Here is a 19,241-nt window from a genome sequence, read left to right as displayed (position 1 = left end):
CAAGTTTGCAGACAAATCTGGTGTTCTTCATGAACTCTGACTAGCGCCTCTTTATGTATTACAATATATGTAATAGTGTTTTATCAGCCCTAGCAGAATAAATAAGTGTGGTAGGCTGTTAACACCTTCGAGAATCCTCTGTGACTTGACCTGCTCTCACTGATGCCAGGCAGAAGGGAAACTATTTAATACTGGGGAGGGAAAGCTGGTTTCTGTGTTTTGTGGACAAATTTTATTCCCTTAACTGACATGGAATGTAGAGTTACTATTCGCAGCTGTAACAAGAAGAGTCCCTGAAAACCCCTTTCTGCAGCTGTATTTAGCCAACTTCTGGCACCAATCACTTTTCTGCCAGACAATTCTTTGTCCATTGTACATGCAAAAGACTCGGGTTCCATCTGGAATAGCAGCAAACAGCTAATGTCCCACAAATGCCTTAACCTGACAACTGAATTCTACCAGCCTCATACTTGCCATGAAAGAAGAAGCTGGGCGTCCATCAGCCCTGGCACAGGAGCATTAGCAGGGTGCAGCTCTGCCATGCAGCCTGCATCCCACCGGGCTCTGATGTCAAAAGCCAAAAATTCTGTTGTTTAACTGAGGCCACACTAGCGGACAGGGGAGATCAGCCGAGAAAGAAGGGAAGTGGGCAATACAAGCAGGCTCTACCTGTTGCCTGCTAACCGCAATTTCAGCTGCCTGGACTAGGGATGCGTGTTTTGCCTGGCGGGGAGCAGCAGCTACGGGCGCGCCGTAGTCTGCGGCAGGATGGAGCCGACCTGAGCAACTCGGCGGGGAACCGGGGGGGTGCGGGATATGGGCAGTGCGGGGGTCCGGGCAGTGCGGGCTCCGGGCAGTGCGGGGCTCTGGGCAGTGCGGAGTCTGGGCAGTGCGGGGCTCTGGGCAGTGCGGGGTCTGGGCAGTGCGGGGTCAGGGCAGTGCGGGCTCCGGGCAGTGCGGGGCTTTGGGCAGTGCGGAACTCTGGGCAGTGCGGAACTCTGGGCAGTGCGGGCTCCGGGCAGTGCGGGGTCCGGGCACTGAGGGGCTCCGGGCATTGCGGGGCTCCGGGCATTGCGGGCTCTGAGCCCAGTGCGGGGCTCCGGGCAGTGCCGGGCACTTGTCGGTGCGGGCTCCGGGCAGTGAGGGGCTCCGGGCAGTGCGGGGCTCTGGGCAGTGAGGAGCTCCGGGCAGTGCGGAGCTCCGGGCACTGCGGGGCTCTGGGCAGTGCGGGGCTCTTGTCGGTGCGGGCTTTAAGCAGTGCGGGCTCCGGGCAGTGTGGAGCTCAGGGCAGTGCCGGGCACTTGTCGGTGCGGGCTCCGGGCGGTGCGGGGCTCCGGGCGGTGCGGGCTCTGGGCAGTGCGGGGCTCCGGGCAGTGCGGGGCTCTGGGCAGTGAGGAGCTCCGGGCGGTGCGTGCTCCGGGCAGTGCGGAGCTCCGGGCAGTGCCGGGCACTTGTCGGTGCGGGCTCCGGGCGGTGCGTGCTCCGGGCAGTGCGGAGCTCCGGGCAGTGCCGGGCACTTGTCGGTGCGGGCTCCAGGCGGTGCGGGCTCCGGGCGGTGCGGGGCGCGGGTCGGAGCCGGGCGGCGGCCCCAGGTGCGGCCGCTCCCCGCGGAAGAAGGCGCGGGCAGCCCCGCTCCCCGGGGGCGCCCCGGTCCCCCCTCTCCCGCCTCATTTGCATGGCTCTTATTACGGCCGTGCCTCGCTCCCGCCGCGCTGACACCGCCGGGCTGAGCGCGGAGTCGCCTCCAGCGGGAAGCGCACTTCCGTTATCTGCGCGCCCGCGCCCCCTCCTCAGCTCGCTCTCTCTGGATGTTTAAGGCGAGGATGAACAAACAGGTCCAGCCCGAGCGCAAAGTGTCGGTGGTGGCCCCCTTGCCGGACCGCGCGGGGCCGCCGCCGCCGCCGAAGAAGGACGTGGAGCTGATCCTGGTGAAGGAGCACAACGGGGTGCAGTACACCAGCAGCAGCCTCCTGCCCGCCGCCCCCGCGCCGCGCTACGGCACCCAGGACAGGGAGACCTGGGGCAAGAAGATCGACTTCCTCCTCTCCGTCATCGGCTTCGCCGTGGACCTGGCCAACGTCTGGCGATTCCCATACCTCTGCTACAAAAATGGAGGGGGTAAGAGAACCGCTTGCGAGGTCTTTTTTCCCCGGCCCCATACGCCCCGAGCCGCACGGCCGCCAGAGCGGCATCCCGCTGGTGTTGGCGGAGTTTGTGGGGAAAGCCGGGAGCCGCGGCTCGCCCGGTGGCCAAGGCAGGAGCGGCCCCAGCGCTCCCCGCTCCTCCCGGGCAGCGGGGACCCGCCGCGGGCCCCGGGCACCGCTCAGCCCCTTCCCCGGAGCGACTGCTCGCACACTCCTCGAAGTTTAACTTAGTTTTTCAGTACAGGCGTATTTGCCTTCTGCTGCCACTCCAGGCTGCTTAACGCTTTTTTTTCGTTCGCAAAAAATAGCACCAAGAGGAGGGGGGGAAGAAAGGCCAAACCAAAAATGCTCGAGCAGAAAAACAGCATCTAGAAGAGGTAGCGCCAGACCACTGAAAGGTTTTGTGGGGGCAGTTTTAATGTAGGATTGTGATTTCTGCCCTTGGTTCTGCAGTGTGGGGGTTCTCCCCTCCTCCAAAGTAGGTAGGAGACTTGTTACAAACAAAACCTCACCTCCTGCACAGTTTGGCAATGAGAGAAACAAAAAATTACACACAGTAACTATAGCTGGCTCAGATTGTCTGGCATGTCTTCAGTGAGACCTTAACTCCATCATCCTCTTTCATCTCCCTGAAGTACACTGTGTGTTGTCAGCGATGACTCCAGACTGTGATGGAGTAACACCATCTGCAAGCCGGGCAGGTGCCTGGGGTGCTCTCAAATCACACACAGAAAGAACAGACCCTGCCTGGCAGATGGAGAACTGTGTGTGAACGGTGAGCCACACAGATAGAACCGACAGAGAGAAAGCACATTCTGAAAGATATTTATGTATGTATATAGTGATAGTGTGGTTGCCTGGTGATAAAGGCTAATAGGTCACACTTGTAGCATAAAATAATTGCTTCCTGTGAAAACAGGAATGCAGGATGAATGGGAAAATGCCTATCAAATAACATGGAATTATACCTGTCCTTGGAACTTAATAGGATGTTGGTGCTAATGAAACACTCGGTTGAGCTTGGTAGCTCCAAAACTTCTGAGAGGAGTCAGAAAATCTCTCTGCTCACCACCCAGACAGACTGAAGAAAGTAGTTAGTGCTGACAAATAACCTCCATCCTTATTTCGTTATATCCAAAAATAGTCCTAGCCACTCACACTAGAGCAGCACAATGCACCAGGAGCCCAGCAGGCTCCTGCTGGGTCAGGTGCAGGTGGGGCAGCATCATTCACACCACTCAGGACAGATGCACCACTGCCACATCGCCACATCATCTGGCAATTTTCAGGAAAAGACATTATTCTCCTGTCTTACATTGCACAAGGTGACACCCAGAGTGCCTGAACTCTTTTCTGTTGTAATTTGGGTCACTTAATTTCCTAACCTGCTTCCTTCATAATTCACTGCCAGCTCAGGCACAGAAGGTAACAGTCTGCAACTCTTGCGTTTTGTTTAGCCACCATGTATTATCTCATGTCAGTTCAGCTAGAAAAAACTGGGTCTTCATTAGCATCTTTTGATTCAAATGCTTCCAAATGGCAGCAAAGAAAAAGCCAACAGCAACAAGAGGCACATTTCAGTGAAAAGTTTGCAGTAATTCTTCCATATCATCAAAGGTAGAGAGGCCCTTTGCTACCAAAGTCTACAGAAGGGCCAAGAACTGTTTACTGATACAGAGACCAAACACTCTGGTGTCTTAAATTTTTTCCATACATTACCTCTTATGTTGGACATTCATATCAGTTTTAGTCAGTAGAAACCCGTGTAAGAGTTTCAGGCTCTAGAAGTACTTTACTGAGTTTCAAGCCAAACTCAGTCCCTTCTTTCTTTCAAACTGTGTTTGGGAGATTGTTTGCTTTATGAATAAATTTTCCTACAGGACCAAAAAACATAAGGCAACAGGCAGAACTGTGGGATATTGTTGGAGTTTGTTGAGATCTTTCGAGTCATATTTCATGGATATTCTTAAATATCCCCCCCCTCCCTCCACTGCTTTTTCATGAGAGAACCTTTCCAGCACTAATTTAACTTTTGCTGCCTCTAAAGGATAGCGCAATGGGTTTCATATAATTGCTGTGCATCTCCATGCAAAAGTTTTATATATGTGGATACAGACATGGGGAAAACTTAATTTCGCTATTTTAGTAGTTTTTCTGGACTGCTGAGGAAATTAAAGGGATGAAATCAGAAGCTGTTTTTTATACTTGACTAGACTTAACCTATAAAAAAATTACAGGATGCTCACACCAGGATTACAGTTTACCTTTTGATATTTATAAGGAACTACTAGGTAAAGAAGAAGCCAACAGAACAGATTAAACTTGAATTGGATGGTATGCATAAAGTAAAGCAGTGGAAGGTAAAAGGTTTTCTTTCCTCTTCCTCCTGCAGTTTTTCTTTTAGTCTGAAAGCCTTACCAATTACCCAGTGAGTAGAGCTTAACTAGAGCTGGCTTTGGATGGTCAAAGGTGTGGGTTATGAACACATTATCAGACAATTGATACAAAATAATCAGTGAACAGAAGCACAAGCAGCTTCCAATGCCCTAAGTCCTGGCTCAGCATAGCTTGTGCCACCTAACAAAAAGAAATTCTGCTATCCTACCAGAAGGTACACCACAAAGGTTCTACAAATCTTCTTAGAATTTGAACAAAAACATCAAGGACATGGAAGTGGTAGAAAATGGCATCTTTCCTTACATTAAAAAAAAAAAAAGTTAGCTGGTTGACATATGGACTATGTCCTAAAGCTAACTAAGATTAATTCAAGATGCTTGCAGACAAACTAAGGGCCTTTACATGTTTGTAAAAGTAGGTGGCTCTCAAGAAAGCATGGAAACTTGCAAGAATTGAGAAGGAAAATATAAACACACACTGTATTCCCCCATTCAAAGCTGAATTTTACGAGGACATGGATGTATATACAACCCCTTCTTTTTACTAGCCAAGTCCTGCAGTTTCTTTCTTTGATAAACTCCAGGGAAATTTTCTAGAAAAAAAAAAAAACAGACATGGAGGCTTTTGGGTTAGATCTGGAAGTTCCACTTATACAAAACTCTGATAGTTTAGTGAGTTTTACTTACACCACCAAGTGGCAGCTATACAAACTTTTTTTGTTAGGTGCACTGGTGGTGGTAACAAAAAGAAACATTTGTATTTTAACAAGCTCCCAGTAACAAAAAACTAGAGAGTAAGAAGCATCCAGCAGAACTAAAACACTGAATGAATAGCCAGAAACATCTGTGTTTTGGGAGTGGCCTGCTGAGAGACCCCAATGGGACTTCTGCACAAAGATAGATGGCAGAATGTAACCCTTCTGTAAACAACTGTAATTTTTGGAATCATTCTTCTGCTATTAAAAAAATCCCCGGTCTTTAGTAAGATCTAAAAATCTAGAGCATTTATTTTTCAATATAAGTTACCTACTTTCATAGGATTTGCCTGCCTTACAAGGGCAGAGACAGATCCAGTGGCTGTATTGTAATGAAATGTACCACAGAAAGCTTACAGGACAGTTTAGTATAACCAGACTGGGGGAGTTCTTGCCCTCACTGACTTCTTGGAAGCAGGATATGTCCACTGTGTGCTCTAAAGAATTTATCAGGTGATAGGGTAGACTCTGAACAGATGGGGAAAATCTGCAAGCTCCCACTAAGTAGATATGGCAACACTCCAAAAGGGGGAATTCTCAAACATCACCTTGTCAGTCCAGCTGATCAAAAAAGATCACAACTTACATGTGTTTGACTGCTGCTTGCAGCACAGAGGAAAAGCACTGTTTGCAGCAGATGGAATACTTTTTGTGCAGTGAATTTGTCAGAGCTGCAAAGGAGCAGGACTTGTCACTGGAGAAATGAACTATGGCCATTTCTACTGGTTAATCTTACAAGAGCTATATCCTCGTTATAACCTTTCTGGCAAGAGCACTTCTATAAAAAAATATTTTTAAGGAAAAGATTCCCTAGCTGTTTAATCTCTCTGTAAGTGATCAACATCGTGTAGTCCAAAGAATTATTTATAACAAAACCATTTTAATTGCTCCTCAGGTCTACAAGAGGCTATGGTAAATTAAAGAAGAAGACTACTATTAAAATTATACTCTCATCAAATTAAGGAAAGATTTACCCTGATATTTGGATTACATCTGAAATTTTACTGATGCCAAATGAAGTTGAGTAATGCCTACTATGATTAACTGATGTGCTCACAGTGGGGGAGGATGATGCTCAGTCTTAGTTAACAAGCTATTGTAGTTTTTGTGCAAGACACTTTCAGTATTAACGTTCATTTTTGTTTCCTGTTCCCGCATAGTCATAGGCAGAATTAATATTTCCCACTGAAATTTGGAGAAAAGGAATTTACCAACATAAAGTACTTCTTTTGTGAGCCAAAGTATTTGCAAGGTCAGTCATGTTCAGACTACTCATTAGGAAGCATGTAATTGTCGGATTAGTCACTGGAGACTTACTGTATCATAAGGATCAGATTAAGTTTTTAATGAATTTAAGAATAGCCGCAGATAAATATTTTAACATTACTCTAGCCATCATCATGCACACTTTAATCTCCCCTGCAGCATTATTTTAAAGTGTTTTTAGACCACAGTGTTTCCAGAAGAAATTGTTTGCTTCAACAAACAGTTTTCCAGCAATCAATACACTTCAGAAGTATCTTACAATTTATCCTAACACTCCCTGTCCTAGTCAGAGTTCCATAAGCTGTAATGCAGGACTGAGCAATGCACAGCACAGGTACCAAAGGCAGCAGAAACCACATCCAAGTGTCCCTGAGCAGGCCCAGAGCAAAGTCAGGAGCCCCGAGCTGTCACGGTGGAGCTGTCACCTCCCACAGAGCTGGGAGCCTGGCCACCACACACTCCACTGAGAGCAAACTCTGCTGCTGACAGCACCACTTTGTCTTTCTACTACACTCTGCCTCCTCAGTTTTGCAAAGCGTCTGCCACCAAATTTAATCACTATTTTGGGAAAGAATATAATCTGGCACTTTACAGTTCAAAGGTGGATGACCTTTGCCTTACAATATCAGAGTTTATACTTCAAAATAGCATTGATGATGATAATAATAAATCAACTTTGAAGTAATCTCACTGCAAAGCCTACGCCAAGAGTTTGACTCATCAGTCAATCAAAGCTCAGATGCAAATCCAGTGATTTTGGTTTCCTAAAAAGGGTTTTTCAACTCCCATTAGCACATCAAACCACTGACCCCAGACAGGTTAAACTGTTATGCTGATCTCTTCACTACGGCCATGAGCTCTGGGTTCTCAGCCATAGTGTGACATTAGGGACAATGCTCAGTTGTGTGGGGTGGCAGTACCTCCTTTCCCAGATCCAGAGTCAGTGTCCAGCTCACAGATGCTCTCTTCCCTTTCCCACTCCATCTATTTTCTTTCCCTTCCTTGTTCACCCACTAAACCTGGTGCATGCAGGGCATGGATTCACCCAGGCTCTTCAGCACTGGAGCTCACATGCCAGTTGCCAGCTGCTTCTCTGAAACTCCCTGCTCTGCTCTGCATATCTTGTTGGCTCCACTATATAAATCTTCAGAACAGGAATATCTGCAGGGTTACAAGGAATTTCTGCAGGGTTATGTGTAGCTTATACATCTACTACACATGAAGTATTAAGAATCGCTGAGAGAGAAGGACTGAATCTCTCATCCAAATCTTTAATCAATTGTAAACTACTTGTTTCTGACTCTGAGGTATGATACCATGAAATAGAGTATAATTTTCACACTACAGAGACTCATCTAAATGCCTACCTGTGCAGAGATGTTATTTGTTCCTGAACAATTCTAGAAACTCCTAGCTTGACAAACTTACAAAGGTCTAGAGATACACTAGCATAGAAAGATTCTAGATGAGATCCATGATGTTTAGCTTGACGTTACAGATTAAGAGGACCATCCTGTAGCTGATGCACGGCAAGTATTGAGAGCTGACCTAAAGGGTGCTCCAACCAATTACCAAAACTGATTTTCCAGCTTTACTGGCAATAAAAGAGCTGGTGTGGACCAGCTGACAAATGCAAAGATACATCTTTCCAGCTACAGTGGATGCACATTTTGATTACCACTTGAAGAAATTTATTCTAAACTAAGAGGCAGAAAAGTCTTCAAGAACTAAGCTTAGTTCTGTTTTTTAAAATTTAAAATCTCTGCTTAAGATCTTCCCATGCCCTGCCTCCCCCCCCAAGCCCTCTTCTTTCCTGTACACCCTTCTCAATTCTGCCAAGGAATGAAGTATCGAAATATCCCTAGTAAACCATTTCTGCACAAGGAAATTCTGCAAGGGAGCCTGCAAAGCTCATATTAACTCCTACTGAAACAAATACAGGACTTTCTTACAATTTGACATAAAGATCTGGGTTTGGATATTCATTCAAACTGAAATAGCAGGTACCTGAGCTGCTGAGTGTGCCTGCTTTCTCACTCACATCATCCTAACCTCTGGCAGTAATGGAAAAGAGAAAGGCCAGCTTAGGAGTGTAGCAGCCAACAACCCTTCTTTACTGAAGAAACCAAAATATCTCTACAGAAACTGAGACATGGTCTACATGGTTTGGGGGCAGAATTTCATTTTCATTTTAGGCAAAATACCACAAACCTGTCTGTCAGTTCAGTGAATATGTGAATGCAGCTCCAGCATATAAAGATATTCTTTCCAGGCAGATACTTCTTCCCCATGCTTAAACCAATATGAAACAGAATGTTAATACAACTACTTAGACATAAGATCAGGAGGAACATACATCTTTAGTGAGAGTTTAGATATGCTGTAAGGGGAATGATGGATTAAAATCAGTCCATAAATTACTGAACCTCTTGCCGTGTATTAAAACAGAAATGAATGGCTTAAAGAATTTTGAGAACTTCTGAGAAGCAACATCAAATAACCCATGTCTTCATTTTTGCTATGTCTGATGGTAAGCACATTAGCAACTCCCAGTTGTAAAGACTTTGTCCCAGTTTAACCAATTGATTAAATATTTAAGAACTGTAGTGTGGTCCTCAGATATCAGTGTGCACTGTAAACTCCATGGCATTTACATACATTGCAGTTATTACATGTAGTTTTTAGACATTGTTTTGCCTAACTGCTCTTAATATTATTACACAATAGTAAACCACAACCAAATAATTCTACACTTGGAGATACAGTTATACTAAAGTATTAAAATTTAGAAATCAAGACACAAATTTAAATGATGCATCTTTGTAAAACAGTTCTGGATATTTCACTACTACTTTGCTCTTAGTATTTTCCATTTTCTTTGTACATGTAGAATCATAGAATTATTTGGGTTGGAAGGGACCTAAAGGATTTTCCAACCCTCCTGGAATCTTGCATCTGACTCTCAACTTCTTGACGGGAAATTTGGCAACAAGAAATAAAGCATTATTATTGTTGTTCCTATTATTATCATTATCATCATAATTATTAAAGTTGAAATAAATTATATTAAGGATAAATCCACTGTCCCAATCCATTTTCAGTGAAGAGTATGTAAGGAATCCAGGAATATCACACTGCTTATAAACCCTGAGTTTTCCTTCCTCAAGGCCTTTGGAAACAAAGAATTCATGTTAGCAGCCATGTCCTGACAGCCTGGGATTTCCTCTTCCAACTACAGCTCCTTAATCACCTTGTTTCCTTCTCCTACCTTCGTCTTGAACCTTTGATGGAAAGATTTCAACCTAATTGTGCAGATCTTACATACTGGTGCCAGGTCAGAATAGTTTCAAATGCAAGTCTTTATTGACATTCAAAACTTGATTTCCTACAGACAGATATCGGAGTCCTTCAGGAAATCAGCACCAAGTGTCTAGATCCCCAGTACTGCTGAGTAATTCCTGTTCTCATGGAAATTCTGGGTAACTGTGGTATAATTCAGCATCTTAATTTCTGTATAGATTCAATATACTTAATTTTAGCCACAGAGCTTTTGAAACCATTAATCCATAAAGAAGGGAAAAGGAGGTGAGAGGCATGGAAGGAAAACAGTTGATTTCCTTGCCTTGTGACATATTCTTCAACAAAACCATAGGAAAGAACCTCTAAACTACTTATGAAAACTATCCTTTGTTTTATTTTCATTCCTCCTTTCCCCTATTCTCTATTCAAACAAGTTTTGCAATCTTTCCTGAAGCATGACAAAGGTGACAGCACAGAGCAGCACTTTGGGAACCAGGGTTTACCATTCAGAAGCAGAAACTGTCAGCAGGGAGGTCTGGCTGTGTAAGCCACATCCTTCTCTACACTCATATTCATCTAAAGCACACTGCCAACTTTCCAGTGAGCAGAATTCTGTGATAACACATTACCAAGCAAAATTCAGGCAGGATTGGGCAAGCTGTCTGTTGCCAGTCCATAAATGTTTTTTTATGACGAACATTCTGACTGCTGGTATGTAGCAAGACAAGCTGCCCTTATTATACAATAAGTCTTTTTATAGAAGATGGTAATTTCTCCAGTGCTCCTACTCCTGAAGGCTTTATGAACACAACCACTCACTTCCAAAAGCACAAGTGATTGCAGAAGCTGTGTTTTTAGGTATTAACTGATTGCTACAGTTTGGCTGTTATAATTGTCTAAGAGTACATGCTAGGTGTCCAAAATAGGATCCAACCCTCCCAGACTGGTGGTGTTAGACCACACAGACATAAAGTCTTTCTTAGAATTGCTTTGTTATACACTGCTTCCCTAGAACAAACCCAGCATCAGAAGAGCAGTACTGGTTTGATCCTGCCCCACTGAACTACACAGGAATTGTGATTTCAACAGCAAAGAATATTACTCCTTTGCAGTCTTTATTTCAGAGCTGGAGAAAGTTATTGCATGATTTCCAAGCCCTGGGTGTCCTGTCTTGCTACAGCACTCTTGCTAGTCTGAGAAACAGCTTTTGTGGCATTGATGTAGGGGAAGGATTGTGGCTGGGCCATTGCACAGCATCCATCTTTACTGGAGCCTGCAGGACTGTGGGAATGAGCTGATTTTCTGGCCCAACAGCAGCACTGAAGAATGAACCCTCTGCAACTCACTGACCATCCAAACCACTGTTTCCTTGGGCCCAGTGTATGTACTGAAAAAAACATCTGAGTATTGTGCATCTTGGGTTTAGCCAGTTATTTTTAATTTATTATGCACCTCCTGACCTACGTGGGTATGTGTGTACAGCACGTTTCTCTTCACTGATATTTTGATTTCTATTTTTCTCTTCTGTAATGAAAGATCTCATGCAATGTCTATCCTGAAGCATGCCAAAGGTGACAGCACGTTACTTGCCCTTAAGATCCATGTCTCGAGGGAAAGTATGATACTGATTCCAGTCAAATTCCAGTTAAATAAAAAAGAGGAAGAGGCTGGACTTTTCCTGGCACAGCACTCTGTAGAGTAAGAGGAAGCGTTTTTCAGACCACAAGGTGGAGCAGTAGATCCTCACAGGTCCTGGGAAATCCCAACCTGATCATTAATGTCACAACATTTACAGGAAAAAATAATTTCATGGTGGCTCATTACTTCTAAATACAGAGATGACCAGTAATAACAATCAGTGGACCATTCTTGGATTTCCCACTTTATTTTATTTATTAGGATATTATAGGAATGGCAACTTTTAGTGGTGCCTAATTCACTGACCTCGTTTGTCAGCAGGGCCACAATAACAGCAAGGACACTATCCATTGATAACAAGAGGTTAGCCCTGAACACACCTTTTTTTAAGAGAGTGCAACAATAAAACAATTACAGTCTCTTTTCCCCAAGGATTGGTACAGGAGGAAACAATTTCTCAAATCCTATATTTAGAAGGTGCTCCAAATACCCTCAAAAGATTCGCCTTTGGGAAAAAAAATAAGCTCCACACAGACTTTCACAGATACATTCTAAAACTGAAAGGTTTCTTTTTTCTTCTTCAATGTTAATGTAACCCACATTTCAGGAGGTCTCAGCATCTTTCCTTCTTGGCAGTGGAATCCTTATTTCACAACACAGTAATTTCACAATTAAGTATATTGTACTTACTATGATATTAGAGAGTTCAAGGCCAAGTGTTACCAAAACATCGAGTTACAGCTCAGAAGGCACTCTCAGAAGTGGCTTGACTCTTCATCAGCATGCAGGGCTGTATCTGCCTACTGATGTGCAGTAAGACTGATGCTTGAAGAAAGCTCCCAAGCTCCTGCCCTCTAACTGAGGGTGGATTAGAGCTGTACAAGGCAGCTTAGATCTACAATTTATCCCAAAACTAAGGAATAGGTTGTGCTGTGCACTGCTTTGTCTCCTTTCAGAAGAGAAATTCAGACATGTAAATGAGATTATGAGGCAGGTGTTGGTAAGAACAACAGTCCAGGACTTTGTTTTGGGGAAGAGTTTGATCAACTTGCTTCTTTTCTACAGTTTGTTTCTCATGTATGTATGGCTGTACAGCCCTAGTTAAAATCAATAGATTCGTAAACCACATGGGAGGAATCCTGACCCGGCTGAAGTCAATGGGTGATTTTTTTCCATTGACGTCACCAGAGCCAGGATTTAAACCCAAATAACAGACGTCTCTCTCTTAAGGGCTCCTAAGTAGACAGAATTTCCAGACTAAGAATTACATGAGAAGAAAAACACAGTAAAGTAATAAAAAACTCTTCAGACCAAACTGATACACAAGACTTCCACTGAGTAGTAACTGATCTTCACTCAGTACAATAGCTCGGTGCTTTACCTAAAAAGCAAACTGTCAGGATTACATAGATGATGGTGATCATTACACAAAATAGATTTACTCTGTGAGAGTTAGACTATGACCTCAGCATTCTCCTATGCTGGGCTCAAGCAATAAAAAAAGTTCTATTTTAAGAAGTGCCTTTTACTCTCACAGTTTCATAGGGACAAACGATTTAGGCAAGAATCTCTTTCTAGCTTTCAAGGCTGAAAGAAAAGCTGGGAAAGTACAAAGTAAATTCAAAACTAAAAGCAAGCAGGCAAATAAAAGGATTGTAGAAGAAGATAATGGTTTTTAAGTGTTCTGGGGCCTACTTAATGGTTTTTGAACTTTTGAAATTGGTGGCTATAAAAATAAAGTTACTCTGTGGCATAAGTTACTGTCTTGACTCTACCCTAACAGAAAGAGCCAGAAACCAGCCACCAGGGTCTTCCCAAACAGCCAGTTAATCCTCCGCTGACTCATACAGAAGCTGATGACAAAATCACTGTGTTTGACTGTAAATTATGAGATTTTGAGATCTTCAAGATCACCTATATGTTTCTTAGTAAATACTGTTTTACAGTTGTGATGTATTAAGTGTTTAAAGCTGTTTAGAAATACAAAAATAAAAAATAACTGTGTGACAAGTTGAAAACACCAGACTCAGCCACAATGATTTATCATAAGGTCTGAATAATCAGTGAAAAAAACTGCTCTGCAATCTGCCCGAGCAAAAGTTTGCACTGTGATGAAACAAGAAGGATTTTGCTTCAAACTGTTAAAAGGCCTCTGCTTCATCTCGGCAGGGAGCTATGATGGGCCCTGGGGTAATTTTCACATTCTTCCATGGCACATCAAGCTAGGAGGCCCTGTGCAGAATGGCAGTGACAAAGCATGTACTGGACAGCTTGGACTGAGGGGAAAATTACATTGCTTGAAGCCTGTTAGGAAAACAGCCCACTAAGAACAAACATAAGGCTCAAGTTGCAAACTTAAAGAAAAACTTTTGTCTTAATTAATTCCCACAGAAGAAGTTGAGTAGTCTAAATAAGACTCAGTTTACCCCTTCAAGCAAATTGATGTCAAGAGAATTTCTTACAGTCCTCCTGCTGCAGGAGGCATGACACTGAGAGGTTCCACTGTGTGTTCACAATGGCCAAATTCTCAGAGACTCCACCTAATGGCTGGCACACAGAAAATTACCAGCACTACCCTGTGCCAAATTCAGATTTTTCCCAAAAGGAAAAGTTTTCTGTGAAGAACTTGGTGGCAGTTTTTATGAAATTCCTGTGTTCAGTGCTAACAGAAAGGTACAAAATAAAGAAGCCACACCCATTTGGAAATTACCATTGCCCAGGCCTTCCAAAATATTAGCACAATCCCACAGTAACTATAATCTTTGATAAGAGTACAACATTTTCAATTTTACTAGGCAATTGTGCAAATAGTAGCCATGACTGTAATGGTAAATTTGCCAATGTCATTGTCAACAGCACCACACACAGCCATTAAAGTTTGCAAATAAATTTAAATGGTGCAGCATTTGTTTCCTCCAAGAAAATATTCTTTATGGTTAGATAACATACAATTAGAAACACACTATTCATTTCAAATACATCTGATATATATACTTCATCATCTAGAAAACATGTCTAAGAAATATTAGAAAACTGCATATAGCGCGTTTTAAGAAAACACAGAGAATGGCTTTATAGGGTATGTTACTTTTTGCCTTCTGCTTTAAAGCCCTGTTTAAGCCTGCATTATATGTAATTTACAATACAGTTACTCTGCTTCCTTTAGTAGAGTCAGAAAGAACATTCATCCTGAAGGCTTCATTTCTAATGACTGAGAGCAAAAGTTAGATTCAGTGTAATTCTTATAGATAGGAGTGTTAACTGTCTCACACTTCTGTAATGGAAATAACCCTTTACTGAGAGGAACAATTTAGGGGATTCTGTTAGGCAAGATTTTGTAAAGATTAAGATAGTACAGAAAGTATAACACTAATAAAAATAAATCTCTAATGAAGACTGGAAGGAAAAAGAGTGTTTGGCTTTAGTCTTTGAGTCCAAACATTGAAGTTGCTACTTAGAATTGGATTAATCACTAAGTGGTGTAAGGCAGGTTTTTAAGAGTATCACAGACTGTTGTGCTTGATTCTTCTTCTGCAGAATGTCAAGGCATTTTCCTCCTATTGGTTTGTACATTAATCCTCTTGAAAGCTGCTTGGCACTTGTCTGGAGCTGATTTAAGATGTCTTGGGCATTTTGTTTTACCCTGGCACAGTTATGAATCTCATGCTGCCTAAAATGGGTACTGCATCCTCCCCAGAGGGTGCTTAACTTGGAGGCTGCTGGCTGGTTTTTATTTTGACAACGTGCAAAAGAAAAGCAGTCTTTAAAAGCAACACCCTCCATCCCAGATTGCTGAGAACCAGGAATTGCCCTGCTACATGCACAGCACAAAGCACATTTCACACAGGGGCAATGCTGAGAATGTTAGAGAGAGTAGAAAGCAAGGAGCAACCAATGCCTAAATGAGGGGCTCAACTTCAGAGGACTCATACCAGGCTCTTATTTATTAAGGTGGAAAAACATTTCAGGGATATAAACGTGGCATTCCTGATGCTGAGCTGTTAAAAGAACAGCTCAGAAAAGCAGGTATCATAACTTAATGTAGGTACCAAAAGTGTCTGCACAGCTCTTCAACCTGCTAATGCATGAACACACTACACCAAAAAGTACCTGTAGGGTGGCAATTTCAGATAGAAAAGCAGATTTCACTATTGCACTGTAATTAATTAGTTTAGTTCACTCAGTATCTGTCCATTATAAAAAGGCCAACACTTAAATTGAAACTGAAACACAAACAAACAAAAATCCCCAAAGCAAAACAATACTAAAAGAATGCCTCCAAAACAAAACAACCAAATAGCAAAGGATCTGTCTAGTATCTTCCAATCAGCTTTGTAGCTTTTTCTGTATGCAACTCTGGTCTATGCAGCAAGTTAGATCAAAGTATCTCACAAGCCATTCTGGCATCAAATTTGGATTAATCCACGAATTTTGAAGATATTCATTTTAGTTTACAGCTGACTGAGGAAAAGAAAACACAACACAAATGAACATTCAAGTTCTCTGAGAAGATGAGAAAGCTATGACTAACAATCTATATCTGAACCAAAGTAGAACTGTAGTTGCCAAAATCTCCCTGGCACCAACTCTCCCTACATTTAAAAGACAGCTAAGCTGATGAAGTAGTATTTCCTTTTGTGTACATGATGATGTTCCACATATCACAGAATATATCTTTTCAGTACTTTACAGTTCAAGGAAAACTCATCACATGAGGTTATGTATCTAGTGTTGGAATCTAGGAAAACCTGCTTATCTTGATCCACAAGCTCACAGAAAATACCTTCTGATAACTTAATTCAAAGGTATTTTTAGCCATGGATGTTCTGCCACCAATAAATCAGGGTACATTTTGACAGGCAGCTTGCTCTGGTACATCTGAAGTACAGCCTACACCTCACCTGGGTGGTTTTGTTGATATGCAGTTGCAGGTGAATATATCCTTGTGTGACCCCTAATAGCTGCAAGGTTGGAGAAAAAAGCACGAATAGAACATTTCTATTAATTAAGTGCTAGAATAGTATTTTTCACTGTTAATTTAATATCTCTTAAGCTTCCAGTCATGTCTGTTGTGTTCTCCAGGGAGGCATCTGCATCTGCATGCTGACCCAGTAGTACATCTCCCCTGACTTTTTGAAGAGTTTATGAACTATAAAGTTTGCTGGTTTGTTCCCAACAGTGTTATCTGTCCAGGAAAGGATACTTCCCCTCCTACAATCCCTGTTTTATTGAGCATTAGCAATAAGGATGGCATAAATAACAGAACAATCTACAAGCTGGCTCCACAGTCCAGCTCACTCTCTCATTTCTTGTTTAAGCCAGCCAGGTAGTTAAAAGACAAAAAGGCACAAAATCAAGATGGTGGATTTGGGCAGGAATGTGAGTAGCTAGGCTTTCATGTTGTTACAAACTCCAAGTGTTTACTTACCAAACTACAGATAAAACTCACTTTATTGGCTTGATCTAGAAACAAAAGATCTAGCTCCAATAATACCTTTGCTATAGAGCCACAATGTTAAAAGCTATCATTGTAACCCATGAAGAAGATCTTTGGACTTTCTACGGTCACACTCATGGGAAATGATGGGAATTGCTCTTTTCCTAAGCCAGCCACAGTGAGTGTTGTGAAGGTCAGCAGCAGGAAGCCCCTGCAAATTTCTAGAGCTCCCACTGCCACATTGTCCAGCTTGGATCAACCTGATTTATATTCTCTCATACCCACCATGTCTCTTCATTGATTCCTTAATTTCCTACCAAAAAACACAGGGCAGAGTCCTGTTCTTGTACGTGCCTGCAATTATCTTTAAACTACGCATTGTTGTAAATGTGAACGTTTCATTAATTTATGTAAATAGGACCTTGGCCAATGACTTGGCTGTTATTTATGAATGAATCATGCTGCTCTGAGTGGCTGGATATATTTAGCTCTCATTAATTTGTTCAAAATAGCTACTAATGGGTTTCTTTAGCTCATGACTCTTGTAACAAAAGGCAAAAGGATGATTGGATTTGCGTGGGGAGGGCCTAGGTAACCCTTTCTGTTACTGATCAGTGACCACCTTCTAAAAACGCTGCACTTCAAGTTACTTCAAGTGATTTTGAGGCAGTAGCAGGTTAACAGCTCAAGACAAAAAATGCAGGCTTCAGCTGGCCTCAGCCAACTGCACTGAACCATTTCTGGAAACTATTTGTTTTCACTTTCTTTTGAGTGAAAGAAATGATGTTAAAATTGAAATTCGGAAAAAACTGAAGGCTCAGAGCCCAGAATGAGAGTAGCAATATAAATAAGCTCAAATCTAGCAAAAAATTTGTTAGAGGGAGTAGCTAAATGTAAAGGTTTCAAGAGAATCATGTCACTGACCATGGTATAGATCCACTTGTTTTATGATTTAGAAATACTTTCCATTTAAAAAGGTTGCATACTTGGAAGATTTTATTGTATACTTGGAGAATTTTACATGTGTAAAGTGCTACTGAGGTTTTTATGGTATGTCATGCGATCTGTTTTGCAGAAAGATGTTATTTTTTACAACTGGAATCTCTTGCTAGCTGCTGTCAACATCATGATACAGCTGCTGTTATCATCATCATGTTGTCTTTGACCTGAGGTTCCCTCATGCTCCTTTGCAGCTCTGACATCTCTTTGCTGTACCACACAGACCCTCATTGGTTTTAATCTCAGGTCAGAAAGGTCTCAGTGTTCCAGCCCTTCTTCCCAGCTGTCAGCAGCAGGCTCCAGCTCCCTTCCTTCAGAGGTGCCCTTGGAGGCTGTGCAAGCTTGGTGGTCTGTCTGCTGAAGAGCCAGATAACATCCATGTACTGGAAACACCTGCTTTTCCAATTACCATTTCTACCCATGGTGATCTTGTACAATCTAGATTTCAAGAACTCTGCATCAGTGACTTTGTTCTTCATTCACAAGAGTATCCACAGACCAGAGTTTCCACTCATTTTCCTTGTTGTCCAAGCAAATGTGCTACATTCTATCAACTGTTTGTTGATATTGTTTGGAGTACTATATATTCTGAATGAAAAAAAAAAAAAAAACCCAGTGTTGATCAATGTTAATAGAGATATTAGCTTGTATTTCAGTTCACCATTTGGGAGATCTCTACTTTTAGACTTTTCCTGCACAAATACTGGAAACAATCCTATTGGAAAATATATTGCCATATTTGCTCAGAGTTTGTTGTTTTAGCAGACACCCCTGCCAGTATAACATTTTGACTAGAAATAACCATGGTAACAAATGCAGAAGGCTAACAAGCACAAGGAGTTCAAAATTGTTTCAACTACCCCTGTCCTGGCCTATTTCTTCTATGTGCATCAAAAATCCTTTTAGGATAACCACAGCTGTTTAAATTATCTTTTTTCAGCCATTAGTAAATTAATGCTTCTTCCTTTCTGGGATTTAAAAGTGAGATGAGACCTCCTGGTAGGACTGAGAAGAATATTTAGAGCTTTTGCTTCCCACCCCTTAGGATGGTGGGAATGCTCACGAAGAGAAGAAACACTCCATGTGGATTCTGGTATACCAAAATTAAGAAGTTATTTTGGCACCGAATACAGGAATGCAAAGTCTGTCTTTTGTCCTTCATTAATTAAATGTGATAGTTTTTTTAAAAATATCTGTGTAAGTTTCCGCTTGAAGTTTCACATAGATGGTTCTTGTAGAAGCTGAGGTTTGACCTAACCTAGTTTTGCATTAGACATAGGCTGCCTTAACCCCCTGTTTGCACTGG

General features: G+C 42.5%; 1 protein-coding gene across 1 annotated transcript in view; it reads left to right on the top strand.

Annotated features, from left to right (window-relative positions):
• Positions 1–1,725: 1,725 nt before the first annotated feature.
• SLC6A2 (solute carrier family 6 member 2) overlaps positions 1,726–19,241 on the top strand; it is a 57,643-nt gene continuing 40,127 nt past the window's right edge. The window contains exon 1 of the mRNA XM_064386657.1: positions 1,726–2,118. Coding sequence (XP_064242727.1) covers positions 1,809–2,118 — 310 coding nt within the window. The 5' untranslated portion in view covers positions 1,726–1,808. The remainder of the gene's footprint in view (positions 2,119–19,241) is intronic.

Source organism: Passer domesticus, chromosome 12 (assembly GCF_036417665.1).
Source record: "Passer domesticus isolate bPasDom1 chromosome 12, bPasDom1.hap1, whole genome shotgun sequence".
Classification (NCBI taxonomy): Eukaryota; Metazoa; Chordata; class Aves; order Passeriformes; family Passeridae; genus Passer; species Passer domesticus.
Note: the sequence above shows the minus strand (reverse complement) of the source record. Positions and strands in the feature narration are given on the sequence as shown.